This window comes from Toxotes jaculatrix, chromosome 1 (genome assembly GCF_017976425.1).
Source record: "Toxotes jaculatrix isolate fToxJac2 chromosome 1, fToxJac2.pri, whole genome shotgun sequence".
Taxonomy (NCBI): domain Eukaryota; kingdom Metazoa; phylum Chordata; class Actinopteri; family Toxotidae; genus Toxotes; species Toxotes jaculatrix.
In genome coordinates, this window is record NC_054394.1 from 29,208,775 (window position 1) to 29,226,739 (window position 17,965).

A 17,965-nucleotide genomic window follows, 5' to 3' on the forward strand; every position below is an offset into this window, starting at 1 on the left:
CAGTAGATTTGTCACTTCATTTTACTCTGATTACTGAACCGAGTGAGTAATTATGAGGGCCAGGTAAGAGGAGGGGGGTGGGGGTGGGGGGGGGGGGGGGGGGGCTGCTGATTGGGCAGAAACAGGACAGGCCCGTCTGTGAGACACACTGAAAAAGAAACAGAGACAGAGAGGCAAAAGGGGGGGTGCTGCGGTGTGGATGGAGAGGGAGAAAGACGAAGGGGAGTGGGGGGGGGTACACGGGCGTCCCCAGATTCATGGCTTTGACATCTGCGTCCTTCTCGACTCGCTGCTCACAGCCCGTTTGTCATGCATCCGCCCCCCCCCCCCCCCCCCCCGTCCACCTCCACCCTCTTCTCTTTCTCTCTCCATCTCCCCCCATTGGTCGGCTGTGAGAGAGGGAAAGACGGTGTGGGAGGGGGCGCGGGACAAAACAGATCCCTTTTCCCTGGACGCGGTGCGGTGCCAGGCATGCGGTCTCACATTTAAGGATGAAGGGGAGGTTAATGTAGTGGGAAGAACGGCGGAGCCGCTGTAACTCTTTTCTAATGTAGCTTAAACACACATGCGGCAGCAGTGCAGCACGGATGGACTAATAACTCTGCACAGCCATGTGCACACACACTGAAAATCTCAAATACACTTATATACAAACACAAGCTGAGAAATGTAATGAGACACAATTACTATATCAGGATCACCATTCATTAAATTAAAAAGTGAAGGTGTGTGCCTTTGCTTTGGTTATTGTGCTGAATTGCAGGAATATTTGCTTCACAGATCTGCACATAAACACTGCCTGGGGCATGTTTACCTCTGAACAAAAACAACAATATGGTGGAGCCTCCATTCACAGAACTGGCACAGGTAACTAAGCTCTTTTTAGTGCCCAGCACCAGGAATAACATGAATTTATCAAATTAGCCAGATTGTCAGTGTTTTTAGAGTTCACATATTACTTCCTGCAACGCTCACTGGCAGTATATCCAGTGAGAGCAGCCCATGTCGGCAGCGTCAGGGTTAAAGGCTCACGACGAGCCATACGGTGTCCTCTGACCTGTCACTTTCTGACTCGCTCAGGTCGCACCTTCGCCTGTCCAATCTCCCTCGCTAACAGATCTGTCTCGAACGGTGAGTGCGACCTCTCCCTCATGTCCCAAGGAGCCACTAAAGGCAGTGTGGTGGAACCGTTCCTTAGTTGGGTCACATTTTGCACAAGCCATTAAATCTGGTCCGCAGCAGGGATGGGATGACCCCAGAGACTCACACACACAAACACACAGAGAGGCAAATCCCTGAGGAAAAAGGTCTTTCCATATGCGTCAAGCTGTGGTCTTAGTGCACCAGAGGGTTTCATTATTCTGACTCAAATACCTCATTTGGAATTTCAAATATGTTTTATTTTTATATTTTATCTCTCTTGTCATTTATGTTTACATGACACAGCAAACGGCATAAAGTGAGGCTGGAGTACAATAACACATCAAGCAGGATATGAGGTGGGATCAACATTGCCAAGATGCTACTGAGGCAAAAAGTTAAAGTCAACCACTGCGTGCACGTCTCCCGTCCTCGCCCATCCTTCAGGCCAGCCATACAGGAGACGTGTTGTCTTTAAAACAGCTGTGTGTCAGTCTGAGGTGAGCTGCTCAGCCTCCCCACTGACTGAACCATTCCCACTCAGCTGTTCGTTACACCACCCACCTCTGAGCATTGCTCTGATCAGAAGGCGGGACCCTCCTTCCCACTTTCGGGTCCCCCCTCATACATTTCTGGCTTTTCTGGGATTGATTTGTATAAAATGAGTGAATCACTGAAATGTTTGCTGATTGTGTTGACCTGTGTCTGGAAACACAGGAAAACCACTCCAAGATTATTAGTATTATTACAAGATTTGTTGGGAGATTAAGTTTAGGGTAAATCTGACCTCAGCATCACTCTGCACTGCCCCAGCTATTCAGTGGCAGGGCAAACAGCTTTACTGTGTGATAAAACGAAAATAATACTCCTTTATACTGCACATGGAGAATTTCATCAAAAGAAGATTTGCAGAGGAAAACCGTCGTCGTCATTTTTTGGGGATTAAAACTAGAGTTAGACAAAGGGAGCTGAAAAGCTTATCAAAGTTTTCCGAGCGCTGTTCTCCACTTGGTTATGGCAGCCTAAATTCATATAGCAGCCTTAAGACTTAACAGGAAAAAGAAGATGTGACATACCTGCTCCACCATCAGCCAAGTAACGGTCTCTGGCGTACAGGACGGAGTCCAACATGGACTCAAACAGCAAGAAGTAACCCTGGAAGAGAGGACACACACATCACTATTTCACTATATCTTATGGAAAAAAAAAACTTTACTGAACAAAAGAGAAAAGCAGCTTTTCCTTCAGTATTATCTGGCATCTTTGACAGTTCAAGGCACGTAATGAATGCATACCAGCAGAAGGCTACAGAACCGCTAGACAATTCAATTATCTTTTAAATCCAACATCACTACGGTGGAAATCTGAATTAGCAGCGACTGAATCGAGAGACGTGCACACGTGGTCTGCCACACGGCATCCAAAGGTTTGACCCTGGGCTGACCTCGTGTTCTGCTCCAGTAGACGGCACATTAACCGTGGTATTATTTCATTAATGCTGAAATTGAGTTTTGTCCACATCTTGTTGGCTTCGACCCGAGTGACAGATACTGCTGACAAACCGCTTTTTCTACCTGCTACGCCTTCAAACAGCAGACCAGCCAATCGGATAAACTCAAACTGCAACGCTGGCCCGTTCAGCATGTTATTTGTGAGAACATCATTTTGGGCCAGTTCAAACATATGGGAGGGCATATCTCCATCAGGGACAAGGAGGTGCAGGAAAATCAGTACATGCACATTTTACTGTAACTTCTGACCCATATCAGATCGAAGCTGTGAAGCTGACTGGATCCTTCAGGAGCAAAAACAACCGTCGGTGCTTTCAGGTCTGTGTTTTCAAGATCAAAACAAGAGCATAAGGAGAATCAACCCGTTCTGGTTTCAACCTGGATAGCATGTTTCATCACAATGAATGTTTTCATTAGGGGCACAACTTAAAGTGCAAAAAAAGCAACAAGGAATGAGTGTGTTAAACGGCTGTAGTAGTGATATTGTGGCGTATTCCATATTTTTGGGAAGTTTAATATTTGGGAATACTCGGGAAATGGCTGGATCCATCCAAGCGAGGTGTAAGCAGCTTTACAGTGATACAACTGATGAAATCTGTTGTGCAAACTCATTAGTATGATTGAAAAAATGGCCTCAGTTACGTTTAAGAATCTGTTACGTCTGATTTCGCCTCAGTGGAGGGAAAGAGGGACAAGGAGAGGTGAGGGCCAGGACAGAAGATAAGGAGTGAACGAGGGGAGTGTGTGTGTGTTTGTGTGTATGATGAAGAGAAAGTGGAAAGGGGGAGAGAGGAGGAGCAAGAAAGAGAGAATGCAGTGGCCAGCTGAATGGTAATTCAGGGAGATAAAAGCCTTATTATTCAAATAAAGACAACATTTTACTGGAGAGAGGAGAAACGGGAAACAGCCCTGATTTATAACTCTAACTCCAAAATCGTCACCATCTCTGTCATACGCCTGAGCTGATAATGATGACAGCGATGAAGCCGATATAACCAGCTCATCCTCCGCGAGGCGATAAAGGGAAACATCCGCCCTGTTTATCGACACTGGACCGGTCTCGAACCAAAGTCAGACCGGTGGATCATCTGCTGCTGACTGCTGTGGTCCAGCCGATGTCCTCAGCAGCAGAGCAGGTCGTGTTTTAAAACCCTCACACAGGGTACACCGGCCTCGTAATTTAGAGCCCAATTTCACAGGACACTGATTCACTCGAAGAAAAGAGGACATGAGAGAGACAGAGACAGAGAGAGAGAGAGAGAGAGAGAGAGAGAGAGAGAGAGAGAGAGAGAGATGCCTGAAAGCAGAGTTACACCCTACTTTTATGGTCTACAATGCTCCAGCATTACTGCCCCCTGCTACCTTCCATGTCCTGCCAGGGGCATGTACCCCACCTCCCCAGTTCATACATCTGCAGTATTAATTACCAAAAACACAGATCCTCTTCTGTGGCATGTGAGGACCTGACGCAATACTACTAAAGTTTGACCGAGGCTGATGTAGAAGTTTTGGGCGTCAGGAAACTACACTAGCTATTTTCTCCTGTTTTGACTTTACTTTCGATGACGGGCTAAACAGGTCGTCAGTACCTCTAAAATCAGTATCTAAGCTCAGAGATTAAATTGATACTGAAATCTCTCAATAGAAAACCCAATGAGCGGCACTGTCAGAATGCTGAAGTATTTCTGTAAGGGTTAAGGCCTGTGCCGTGTGCCCTGTTTCACAAAACGATCTCGATGTATCTGCTGTTGCTGGCATGCTGCTTTACAAAATTAAATAGTTGTTGAAAATTCAGGTGAAGACTACACTAAGAAAAAGACTTTACTTTCTCTTTTATCTCAGTTCACTTACTGTCTACTTACTATCTGTAATGACCTATGTTAAGAAAAACAAGATTAAATCTCAACACCAGACTTATTTACTAACTTTTTTGATAGCGTTCCCAGCCATCGATCCGTCTGTCTGCGAGCTCAGCGACGCAGACAGGAGGCGGAGGTGTTAGTGTGAGGAAACAGCTCTGTTTACTGTCAGGCAGCCAGGATGAGGCAGGCGATGCTCTGCAGTATAGTCACTGTGCATTTCCATAAAGGAGACTAATGAAAACCTAATGAGAATGGGCTGGAGCAGCTTATACACATTAACAAAATTAGCATATAAAACACATTCCCCTGAGTGGGCTACCACACACACACACACACACTCACGTGTATCCACAGATACAACAACAAAACACACACAAAAGATCGGCAAACACGCTTTTACAGCTGTGTCCTTTTGTCTAGCACTTTACCGGTTTCATTGAGCTGTCAGTGACTTTACCTCTACACAAAAAGCTATTTCATGTGAGCATCTTATAAACTCCACACTGGGAAGTTTTATAATTGCTGTTGCAGTGTTTTCTGTCTTTAGTTGCTGGAGGCAGAGTGAGGGAAAAAAAGTTGGTGTGATACCATTTACAGAGTCCATGTCCATCAACCCTTCGGAGACGGAGTGGCTGTCAATTATTGGTACCAAGAGACATTTTGGTACAAAATCTGCATCAGCAGTTTACACTTTCCTCCGCCCTCCAGTACCTCCTCTCTCCGCCTGCATTCAACACACGTCTTCCTCAATTACTGCGGATCATCATCACTTCCAGTCCCGGGAGGGCCAAGGCAAAATAAAGGAGATGGTGTGCATGCCTGAATGTGTGTGTTCCTGGATGTGTGTGTGTGTGTGGGAGAACTTCCATGCTTCACTGAATACTGAAGGCAGCACCTCTATGTCAACAAGCCTCCTCTGTACTCGTCTGTGGTCAGATTACACCAAATTAGCATAAACCCATCACACACATCCCTGTAATAGATTTTGGTGTACTACAGCTTGGTACGTGTACACTGCGCAGGTTTCAGTATCAGCCTGATTTCCATTTCAAGCCATGCAAATGAGAGATAACAGGGAAAGACAGAGTAACAGCTAAGTAATTCGCAGTATAGCTACAAGGTTATTAGAAGCTGTGGTTCTTCTGAAATCAATGATAAGGACACTGTGTGTTTTTAAAATATATTACATTCTTGTGGCATGTAAAATACAATTCAATTAAGGCTGTAATATGTGGTTTACAGTATGTGCATGTCTCCATATCCTCTCTCCGTTACCATTTTTCACTGACTGCTCTCAGAACTCATCAGGGTACACCAGGACTTTCAGTTACTGTCTTCCTTGTCTCTACAAATTCTTAAATTGGAATCATGGATACTTTGATTTTTAATTGAGTCTTTGCCTCAATTTGCTTCAAGCAGGAATTTGTTTCTGTTCCCATCCCCTCCTGTCACTGCAAAGGCTTTAAATGCAATCATGCTTCATCTACTTTTCACGCAGCAGATCAATAGATCACCATGGGACAAGAAAACTCTCCACAGAAAGACAAGACTCATATAAAAAGCAACTCCCCTGTGAGTTGTGCGTTTGCTGTCTTTCCTCTAATTGAACTTCATCCCCTTTAGCTGTAGTCATGTACTGATTCATGCTAGCACCCCATGATATACCTAGTTGATGGTTACAGGTGCAGCAATGTGTACATCTGACCTCACCCAACAAACTGGTGTCTGGTCAGAGGTGAAACACACTTTCAACCAGAGAGGAAACTGAAAGTGAAGTTACTCTTTAGGTTCAGCAGCTCTACGAACACCTTTCATTCTCTGTTCTATGAGTTTTTAACCAAATACTATTCAACAAATAAATGAATAAAGAGAGTAGAACATAATTAAACGTCTCATTAGGTTTCACAGGCTGCTGTGAGCCGTAATGAGGAGAGAACCTCCATCATGTCAGCGGGAGATGTCATGACCAGATGATCTGATATTTAACACAGGCACATATCATTTCCTGCTTGGATTTTGGGAAAGGCACCTTTACAGGAAAACGCATTCTGCTTTAAGGTCAAGTCTAACGCAGCAGCATAAAAATAAAACATTGTTTGCCTTTGTGTGTCTTTGCCTTCGCGAAATAAAAAGTTATAGCTGTGAATTCACACATACACTATAAAAATCCTCACGCATTTGTATTTGGCGATGTACTTGTCCAAAGCATTCACAGGCTGTTATTAAATTCATCATTTTAAGGGAACAGGGAGGAAGCCATTTCTCTCCACAAAAACAATGTCAGCTGAGTGATACGGGATTATGGGTTTGGGTTTATGGGGACGTCTGTTTGAGGCATACATCAGGTCGTCAGGTTCATGTTCTGCATGTCGCAGTGTTTTCCAAACCACTTACCCCTTTACAGCAGCTGTTTTGACCAGATGAGAGAAATACAACACTGTATTTTGCTTGCTACACAGACAAGTCTTTCTGCTGGATTGTGTAGACTGACATATTTATGTGATATAAGCCTGTGTGATATGAGTGATGGATGACTGATGAATGAATGGAAACACTTTAGGAATCGTTCTCTGGCAGGAGAGAACACGTTCTGGTGTGTGAAAACACAAAATCTGGGTGGAAATCAGTTTAAACAAACCTGCGTCTTTTAAATGAAAATCACTTAACACTGAAAATAATGAGCCTGTGCAAATCCAATTTTTAGCAATACCAGGTGCAAAGCAGAGACTCCACTTTAACCATTTCTTGTACTTTTGCTTACTAAAAATGTTTCACCTAACCAGAATATGCTCTCAGCTGTGCTCAACAACAGTGGCTAGTATGTTTTAGCACAAGCAAACAATAACTTTTAGGGATGTGTGGTAATCTGGGTGAAAATCAGTTTAAACTTAACTGCTTCTCCAAAAAAAAAAAAAAAAAAAAAAAAGAAACGAAAAAATGATCGTCTATATACTGTACAAATCAAATTACCAGGATTACCGATCACCACAGCACCACAAACCTAATACCAACAAATGGGACGAGTTAAATACATGAGTATTGTGTTTTGTGTTACAAAGTTTTGTGATGCAGGCAGCTGGTTGGAAACCACTTCCTGAAGTGTTTGAAGGTCTGAGAGAAGCAAGTACAGCCAATAAATCCTCATTAGAACATGGACACACCTGTGGTGCTGTCACTGTCTGTGTGTGTGTGAACGTCTGCATCTATTTTGCTTCATTTCAGACCCTCTCTATCTATGTGTGTCTATCTGTGTGTGTGTGTGTGTGTGACTGACAGTCAGTCAGACTGAAGGACAGGATGACTGATGACTACCACCTTCTTCTAGGGCAGGTGAAGCTCCCAGCACAGATAATGAGGCTAAAGAGGAAGGGCTGCCATTAATTTGACTTCACAACAGTACCACACACAATGATTTGGACTTTGTGTGTATATATATGTGTGTGTGTGTGTGTGTGTGTGTGTGTGTGTGTGTGTGTGTGTGTGTGTGTGTGTGTGTGTGTGTGTGTGTGCCAGCGACTCCTGTTTTGTAGTCAAACTATGTTCACCTCAAGGTAAAATTTCAGAGATGTGGGCACAGAGAACTCCTCCTCAGCAGCAGCAGCAGCAGAGAAGTTGAACACGGCTCTTTGACACTTTCCTTGTTCAAGGTTCCTTTCACATTTTAATGAAACACACTGAACACTCGCTCAGCCACGGCGCACTGTGCACTGTTCAAGGATACTGGTCTTTGCTCCTGTTCACAAACTGTTATCAAAAACAGGATATATATACGTGGGTTCAGTATTCACAGTCAGTGACTAAATGTTCTTTCAAGGAGATGTCAGTACTTGGTTTCTATCACAATATTCCGAATCCTCAGTTCAACTTAAATGCACCAAGTTCATTTCATAACACATACTCCCTAATGTGAGGAGTCTACAGAGCAGCCTTCAAAAACGTTTAAGGTCCACCTTAATATTTCAACAGTTGTGAAGCAGGAGAGCATGAGACTTCCCAAACGGCGACTACAACGAGACAACAAGCTGAACAGCAGAAAACTCTCATTTAAAATGTGGCCAGAACTGTCTCAGCCCAGAGAGAAAGGCTGGGAGAGGTTTTTACAGCGTGTGTGTGATGCAACATTTTTCCCTACTGAAGGCATATCACTTCAGATTTTAAAATTCAGATGACCTGAGACCAACCTTACACAAAACACAGCACGTCTACTGGCTGTGTTTACAATTCGTTTTGGCTCCTGCTGGTGTAGAAATTGATTTTCTGGATTTTTTTTTTTTCCTGGTTTCTCCCTGAATGATCGCTGAACTTGTGAAAACTAAGGAAGTGGTAGTGTGAGACCGGCATCAACATCAGACACCTGCAACACAAATTGGCCTGTGTCTTGTACCACACTGCAGACAGAAGTGAAGGCACAACACTTGGAACGTGTCAGGGAGTGAATGTGATAAAAAATTGCTGCTTTGCAGGAGAGTTGAAAGGTGAAGACAGAAAATAGGACACTGACGTGTGACTGATGTGAGTTAACATGCATCAACTCACAACGGCGGCTGTAGAGGCTCACGCAGTGTGTGGACTCACGCAGGAAAAACTACTAAAAACATTTCTTTCTTTCTTAAATATCATTATAGCTGATGGATATGTCTAATAAATGTCATGTCCACATTAGGGAAAATAAATTCCACAAAAATAGACTGAGAAACACAGAGTGCGTCAGTGTGAGCTGACTGTGTCCCTGTTAATGTGTTCATGGAGGACATTTCCACTGAAATACTGATAACAAGTAAAGTTATTGTCTTGTTTGTGGTTTGTCCCGAGCGTGTGTTCGTCAGAGCTCATTTTAGTCCAGTATTACGTAACAGAAGTTTGTTAAAGTCAACTCTCCCCTCCCCAGCTGACTTTAAAGTCCGTGCCATTAACACTCTGAAGCCCGCAGGCCCATCACCTGTGATTGATCTCGGAGTGACAATCTTTATTTAGCCTTTTGGGAACTCAGCTCTCCTCCTCCTCCTCCTCCCCATCAGCGCCCCCCCCCCCCCAAGTCTCTTATCTGCCCTGGACTGTTTGTTTTTCGGTGTGCTGAGAGAGAGGACCGATCAATGTCGTGAGTTATGAAATGACAGCGGTTCGGCTAAAGGCAGTCTCTCAAACACTGCCACAGCAAACACTCATCTGCCCCCTTCTCCTCTTCCACCTCCACCACCACAGATACACCACATTCATCACCCATCTCTGTCTATTAGCCCTGTAACCACCGTCCGTCGGCTCAATCCAACAACTCTGACAGCTGAACATCAGTGACACAATCCTTTGTTTCTCTTCTGAAACAACCTTTAATTGTGAAGTAACTTATTACTTTATGAAAAAAAAAACTCTGAAGGTTAAAACCCCAGATGCTTTTATCATCATTTCCTCCTGGTATCATGTTGTTTATGACGCCATCTCATTTGTTTGTGATGACACTATGCACACAAACAAATAACTGATGGCCAATTATAGAGCACGAATACAACTTCAAGTAATACAAATGTCCATACCTAATTCATTATGAGTCTCTGAGATCATCTCTATGCATCCAACCCAGGGAAAAACACTAGCACTGTGACATGTTAACCAACAACAGAGGGAGGAATTATTAGCCAAGTTTAAAAGTAAAAAAAAGTAATATGACATCTTAAACACTGTCTTCACTGTCACCATGGACTTGCTGCATGCTGTGTGACTAAACTTGCTGTTGTAAAATGGCTCCAATGTGCAAACCAGCTGCTTGGTAAAACACAAACACAGTGTCATGTTAAAGTGTAAATAAGACAGCTCTGTAAACAGCTAGTGTAAACACTTTAAAGTCGTCATTCTGTTCTTCAGTTATTTCCTGCTTTTGAAATAATAAACTGCTTTAGTTTAGAGTCTCTCTGGAATGAATACCTTTTGAAAGTCCTAAACATTTTTCACTGAGTGCCTTCAGTGCAGACTACTTTCCAGGCCACAGAACAACATTTTCAATCACCATACACGCGATGATAGATGAACGCAGTTCTTGTTTTGCTTTTTTAAGGAGTGATGCTTTTCTTTGCCAGTAAGCCCAAAAGCTCTCTCTCCTAATGGGCAGAGTATGGGTTTGTAGATCTATTAATATTACAAATTTCAGATTAATTACACTGTTCAGTGCCAAAAGACTTACTAGACTGTTATGCTATGCTTTCTACCTACTAACTAACTTGAGTATAGCTATGGGAAAAGTATATTTTTCAGTTCTGGTCTTACAATTGAGTTTTTCCCTTTAATCCCTTTCCTCTTCATTTCATCAGCCGTGTTATTCCAAGAAACTACAAAGCATGTGGTGTCTATGCAGAGAAGAAATGCTGGATGTTAATCTATTCTTAGTTACAGAATTCCCCCCGTGCATCCCTGCTATTGCTTTGACCCAATTAGGCCATTCTCTGATGGCCTTAGCAAGCCTCCAATCTGTGTTAGTGTGTGTGTGTGTGTGTGTGTGTGTGTGTGTGTGTGTGTGTGTGTTGAGTGTATTTTGAGCAGGGTCAGATGAGACCAGAGGCATGCATTAAAGCCCTGTCAGGCCAAGGTATTAAACCTTGATCAAAGTCACAAAGATACAGCATTTTAATCTTGTTTTGTTTCCATAATTTTGCCAAATTTACAGTTGAAAGTGACAAGGATGAGTGGTCGTAACGCAGGGAGGAGCTACACCAACCACCAACCATGAGCAACCACAATATGATTTCATTTTCACAGCAGGACACAGTAATCAGAGTTGTTTACCTCGCTTAGGAGTTGACTGCAGCTCTTCATCTAACAGCCAGCTGCGGCTGTGGCTGCTCCTTCTTGTTCTATTGATCCCTGTAATATTTAAAACTGATCTACAGTTTTGTTGACCCATTTTGGATGTTTAACAGCCATGGTCAGTGCTAACCTCAGTCCAAGCCAGCTGAACCAGCTCCAGCAGGTGATGATGTTCGCTTTGCATTTGCAGTAACTTAAAACAGGCCTGATGTTACCAGGATTATATGTAAGCGTCGTTTCCTATGACTCCATGGGTAAAACTGTTAGATCTGAAAATTTAGGTTATTTTAGAGACTCAGTAATTAACGAGGGCTCAGTTTTTTAACATTAACAATTACCATTTCATTAAAGGAAATTAAAGGATTTTAGGAGATTCAAAAAGAAGGTAAAATATGTGACTTAAAAAAAAAAACCTCTTAAAACACAGCACCAGTGATTTATAGGTCATACTCACATACTAGAGTGATGACATCTCCAGAATCTCTCTGAGATAATAAGATATTACCAGGCCGTAGGACGAAGCCATTTAACTTTAATACAGTCTACAGCCATTTACACTGGCAAGAAAGTCTACTCCTGTGACAACTGTCATTTTTCCATTTTACACAGGCAGATTGGAGGGCAGCTTTTGAAGTCCCGGCCTCTCTGAGAAATGTCTGCCATCTCTGCCGTGATGAGAAGTGACTGGAGGATTCTTAGATTTATTAGCGCTCTGTGAGCCAGTGTCATCAGAGATTACGCCCCCTATCCTTCACCGTTCCACTGGCACGTCACCCACCGAATTTCAATTTCCCTGGTGAGGGGATGGGAAGGCTCTGGCTGGCGACCCCTGCTCATGACCCTGGGGTTTCACGATGGATGGGGGAGGTGGAGGGGGGACAGATACGGGATGCTCATGAATTAAGGATGACTTCAGCGGTGCGTTCAACTTTGGCCGTCCCGCCTGTATCGCCACAGAGAATCTCCCTGATAAATGGCCATCAAGGGGAAGGAAGACTGCTCTTCCTGGTTTGGTATTCAGAGGAGCTCATGATGGAGTTTAACCCTGTTTAAGCCATGTTTAAAACATGCATCACTGCTGCTGGTACCTTGGATTCTGCTCACTGATTGGCTGGTAAAGGACCAATCGGATGTTATGTTCTACATTTTGATTATATGTGCATATGTGTGAGAAGAGCTCTGCTGTTGGACGGGAAATAACTTCCTAGTCTCACACCACACATGTAAGCAAATATACTGGCATCAGAAAAGGTAGAAAGTATATGTGAATATATTTCAAGATCCAGAAAAAAAAATAGCGGTTCTACGATCTCTCATGCTGAGGTCGAGTCTGATCTCAATTAACAGGGGTACAAACTAAAGTACCTCTCACAGTATGAAGGACCAGTACTTTTTTTTTAATGACTCTTCAGGAGCAGAAGGCTGCGACCTGATTGGCACTCCCGTACATGTGCATGCATGTGTAAATTTGTACTGACCATCCATTCTGAGATGATGATGTCCACCTTCTCCACAGGGAGGTTGATGTCTTCTATGCGGCCTTTGATCAGAGTGATCTTGTCCTCCAGCTGGTTGGACCTGTGGGAAAGAAGCAAGAGTCAGAGAACTCAGAAACACGGATCATAAACAATTTTTACGCCGCCTTGCACTCAACAAACCAATGGTTCAAAAGCACGTGTTGTAGTTTTGCTGTGTTGTACACTCACTATTCAAATAGGTGGATACCACAAACCCCGCAAATCCCTATCAGGGCAATTAATTGTCATGTATCACACGCTGGATTTATCAGAGCTTATTCACTGAAAACAGCTGCCCAGCTGCCAGCTGCTGACGAGAGAAGTGACAGTGAACCAAAGCAGTAAAGTTCCAGGCAGTAAAAACCGAAACGAGCTGAAAAGACTCCACAGAGCTGTGGGGAACTGCAGAGTCAGGTGACAGTTCTCTGTGGGCTCATCACACTGAGAGACTTTCACATTACACAAAGTCATCTGACCTCTTATTAATGTAGAAAACAGTGATGAGTGCTGCTTCAGGACCTTCAAGATACGGGGACAAGACAGCTGGGAAGAACATCAGTCATATTAACTACAAACGACTTTGGATGATGTACAGTATTAATCTAGATATGTACCCAAACTCTGCAACAATAAATTTCTCCATGTTTCATAAACGAGCATATTCTTTGCTTTCCAGTCTTTCCTGAGCCATGTAGTGAAGGGGGGGGGGCGGGGGGGGGGGGGGGTAGGGACTGTAACTGGAGGCCTACAGAGGTGTCAGGCCTACAGGCCCAGGTAGGAACTGTAAGATCAGTGCTGCTGTTTAAATGATCCTTCCTTTCAGACCGGCCAGTGTGGGTATCAATCTCTGTGAATATTCCATTATCATGACAGCTAATGTTACCGAGGACAGAACAATTATTCACAGCGGCCCAGAGTGCATTTCTGTAGCAGCGATCCTTATCTTGAACTGTCTCTCCCCTCTCTGCTGCACTGCTACCGCTGCTATCACCTCCTCCCAGAATCCAACACCCCCACCCTCACCCCACACACGCACACACACATACACACACAACACCCCCCCCCCCCCCTCCCAAATCCTCTACCTTTCACAAGAGGGAAACACTGTAATCTCATTATTGGGGTAATTTAGAGGACAATGTCAGGACTCTGGGGACAGAGTCAGTATCTGTGAGGCTCTTTGTATCGGGGTGTGTGTGTGTGTGTGTGTGTGTGTGTGTGTGTGTGTGAGAGAGAGAGAGGTGGGAAGAGAGAGGTTATACATTTTGTCATAGGAAACGAGTTTCTCAAAACACTGGTGTCATGTGATGGTAAATTTAGGCCATTGTCAGGTTTTTTTTCTCATAATTATGATATCTGTGTTCTCACTAAACAGAATGAAGATACAGAATTGTCAGTATCATTAAGATTTTCAATATCCACCAATATGTGTTGTAGGTTGTTGAGTTTCTCTCAGGCCTTGGTTTAGGTTTATACACTTCCTTCGGTTAACAACAAAAAAAGCAATAGAAAAGATAAAAATAAGGTTTAAAAACTGGTTTCTAAGAATTAACTTGCTGTTTTTTAATGAACTCAAACAGGAACAGTTAAATAACTGAAAATAAAGATTTCTTTTACATGAAGTTAAGGTTTTATTTTAATTGTATTACTGGGATTAATGATGACAAAAACTTCAATGAAACCATTTAAAACAAACTTCTGCCAGACTGTCCTGGATTACATGTATTTATGACGAGTGTTACTGACTGGCAGACATTAATCAGCTTTCTCTAACTGATAATCTGTCCATCTTTAGTTCATATCACCATTGAAAGTTGAATTTCATACATCTACATAAAATATTGTCTTTTTGTCACAATTCAAAGCTTTCTATTGGATAATCCATCAATCCCAGCCATGTTAAAAAAAAAAAAAAAAAAGTATTTAGACATTATCCATTAAGGAAGTGACTGTGAAGGAAGGAAGTCACATCCAGCTTTTCATTTAAACTTTGGCGACGGAGTGGAGACAGGAGATGGATGCTCCTGCCCAACCAACAGGAGCCACTTTAATTACAATCCTGATATTAACATCGAGACAAAGTGACGGACACACACAGGCCAGCTGCACGGTTGTGCACATTCACACACAAACACACAGAAATAAGAGATTTAAAGTCACAACCCAAGACAAAAGTAGATTTGAAACGGACCCAAGAGAGGAGTTTCACTATGCATGTACATGTGGTGTGTGTACACGTGTGTGAGTGTGAGTGTGTAGGAAAGAGGTGGGGGTTACAACATCTCTCCTTAGCTGAATCTTTACCGCTGGCGAACCTGCGACGCAGCCTGCATGCCAACACACACTCCAACAGCGAGTCAGTGGGCTGTAAAATTAAAACGTCCTTTTCCTTCAGCAAACCCTGTTGTTTTGCTTATACGACACTCTCTTACATAACGGTAATAATAGCAGTCATAATGGCCCCTAACTCAAAAATGCATTTCAGAGGCAGGGGAGTGATGGAGGAAGTGGCTGCAGGTAAACGTGGGGACAGCCGAGGCTCTGGTGGAGGTAAATGGACTCCACTGTGGAGAACCAGCTGCCGGAAAACTGGAAACACACAGCACCTGAAATTGGACTGACGACTGTATTAAAAGGCACCAACAGGGGGTCATCCACTTGTTTGTGAGTGAGTGTGTGTGTGCGTGTGTGTGTGTGTGCGACTGCAGGCCTCGGACAGTAGCTGCTGCAGGGGGAGAGGAGGCGTGGGGCGAATGAGTCAGAGAGCTCAGGTGTAAATTATGTGTGTTACGGCTGTGCGACTGACAGCAGCTCTATTGAAGTCAACCAGCTGCAACAAATAAAAGGTGGCTCGAGGTCACACAGACCTCCACTCCCATAATCCTCTCTCGCACAAACGGGGATGAAGACCTGCCCTCCCCTGCTATGACGACCACGGCGAGGGTCACACGGCTGGCAGGTGTAGCTGAGCTAGAACTACTGCTAGTAAGCAAATGTGCTAGCATGTTAACTGTCAAATGAGACGGAAGTAATTTTTCATTGCAGCACCACAAGAAAAACTGCACTAACCTCCAATGTATCTGAGTATGGTTTTAAACAAGAAGCGACTGACTGTAATGTGAGTGTCTCACCTGACTATGTCCATGGCTTGATAGATGATTTCTGATTGGTCGACTGCTATAACCTTCTTGGCCCCAGCGCGAGCAGCGAACATGGACAGTATGCCGGTCCCGCAGCCCACATCCAGCACCACCTGCAGGACAGGAGGGTATATTCCAAATATGGAAAGTTTATCAGACGCATGCTCGAGTTTAAAAATGCTCCCATAAACAGAAGCAGGTGGTTAAAAAGTGTCAGTGGGACTCGTGACCACTTTAGGTGGTTTGTCTGTGACTGGGCAGTGACATGCTGGGTGAGAAAATGGAATCAATTCCAAAACAACTCAACACACAGCCTGAAGTAGGAAAAATTGCTGTCGCCACACAGTCATTAGGAGAGAAAGATAAACAGTCCAATCATCAGCCATGGTCAGAGGAAGGAGCCTTCCTGAAGGCCTGTGAACAATTATTCAGCAATGTCAGAAAGAGTGCTTTATGACTTTATAAAAAACAGTCAAAGTACAGTATTTAACATCAGACTGGATGATCATTTCAAGCCTGTTTCATCTCTGACCACACAGGACGTGGTCAGAACTCTGCTCAGCTGTAACTGTAAACTGCTCCCACAGTGACATCACAAGGTCCTGAACCACACCTGTACATCACGGGAGCAAGGTGAGACATGAAACCACGACAGGTTAAAAACAAGATTTTCAGGGGATGTTAAGTTTCTCATTTAGTGTTTAAAAAAAAGAAGACCACTGGAAACTGCTCCTAAATTCTCAGGTTCCTAAAGTAACTTTTCCACTCCAGCCACTGTTGTTGTTGAGTTTTTACTCAGCTCTATTTCAGGTTCCTATAGGTTACAGTTAATTTGTTCATCTTCGCCCCCAACTGGTGTTAAATGACAGCAGCACAGCTGCAGTCACCGTACACCCGTCTATACGTTACACTGTGTTTATCTGTGTCTCTATCTAAGGCAACTCTAACGTCCCTGCAAACATCCCGCTGCCTTTATGGGTTCACAGAGGTTCGCCAACACACTGCTGACACAACACACAATTTCTCGCTACTTTCTCCGTCTTTCTATACTGCTCAGCCACATTTATGCCCCCGCCCCCCCCCACAACCCAATCTTAACAGTACTGAAACAAGAATATCCTGTTTTGTTCTCCATCTACCACTTCCTGTAGAAGGTGACATTTCCCTCTGCTGACTGCTTCGCCCTGACAGGGATAATGTACGTCCCCATCAACACAACCTGCCTCCCCCCTCTACAGCCTCATCCCAGCACTAACCAGCAGCCGCCCAAATAATGGATGGTCATGATACAGGCCACTGCTTCCTGCAACTAAAGGCAATGGAAAAGAGAGGGGTGGGGGTGAGTTGTAAGGGGTATTTTTTTCGAGGGGGGCAGTTTATGGGTTTGGTGGTGGATTGCATGCGTCTGTTATCAGTATTCTGCAGTTGACATTCGAGGTGCTAATAAAGTCACACCGTGTTTTAAATCTAACGCCATCACTGTTAATGTCTTTCCTGCAAAACACACACAGCTGTGTCTGTTAACAGGCTTTGCTGTACGTTCGACCAGCTAACTCGCACCTACGCATGCGTTAATGCACACACACCCTGTTGTGTATTTGCATTTGCTTAGCCAGCTCACCTTGTCTCTGAACACTTCAGGGTTGCGGTACATGAAGTCGCGGTAAGTCTCTGTGCGCACTTTGTCCTGTGGAGAGAAAATTCAAAAATTAGAACATTACACAAAAAAAGACTCTGTTGAAATAAAGAGAAGGGCTATAACTCTAACCATCTGCAGATCAATTGTTTTCTGTAAGTAATGCAGCTGCTTGTATTAGAACACTTATGCTGTGATATAAGGTTGAATCAACACTGGTCTTATCACCGCCCTCGGGGGGGAAAAAAAAAAAAACATCTCAAAGCTGGGAACATCAAGCTTTTTTATGCACAGGCTCAGATAACTGCAGATCCTAAAAGACTGTGCGGGATGCTTGGAAATTTAAGAGCAAATTTATCAGATA

General features: G+C 43.7%; 1 protein-coding gene across 1 annotated transcript in view; it reads right to left on the reverse strand.

Moving 5' to 3' along the window:
• Window positions 1-17,965, reverse strand: part of prmt3 (protein arginine methyltransferase 3) — a 43,080-nt gene that overhangs the window by 20,121 nt on the left and 4,994 nt on the right. The window contains exons 8-11 of the mRNA XM_041034865.1: window positions 17,587-17,652; window positions 15,957-16,078; window positions 12,787-12,886; window positions 2,217-2,295 (exon numbers count right to left, since the gene is read on the reverse strand). Of these exons, the coding sequence (XP_040890799.1) occupies window positions 2,217-2,295; window positions 12,787-12,886; window positions 15,957-16,078; window positions 17,587-17,652 (367 nt within the window). The remainder of the gene's footprint in view (window positions 1-2,216; window positions 2,296-12,786; window positions 12,887-15,956; window positions 16,079-17,586; window positions 17,653-17,965) is intronic.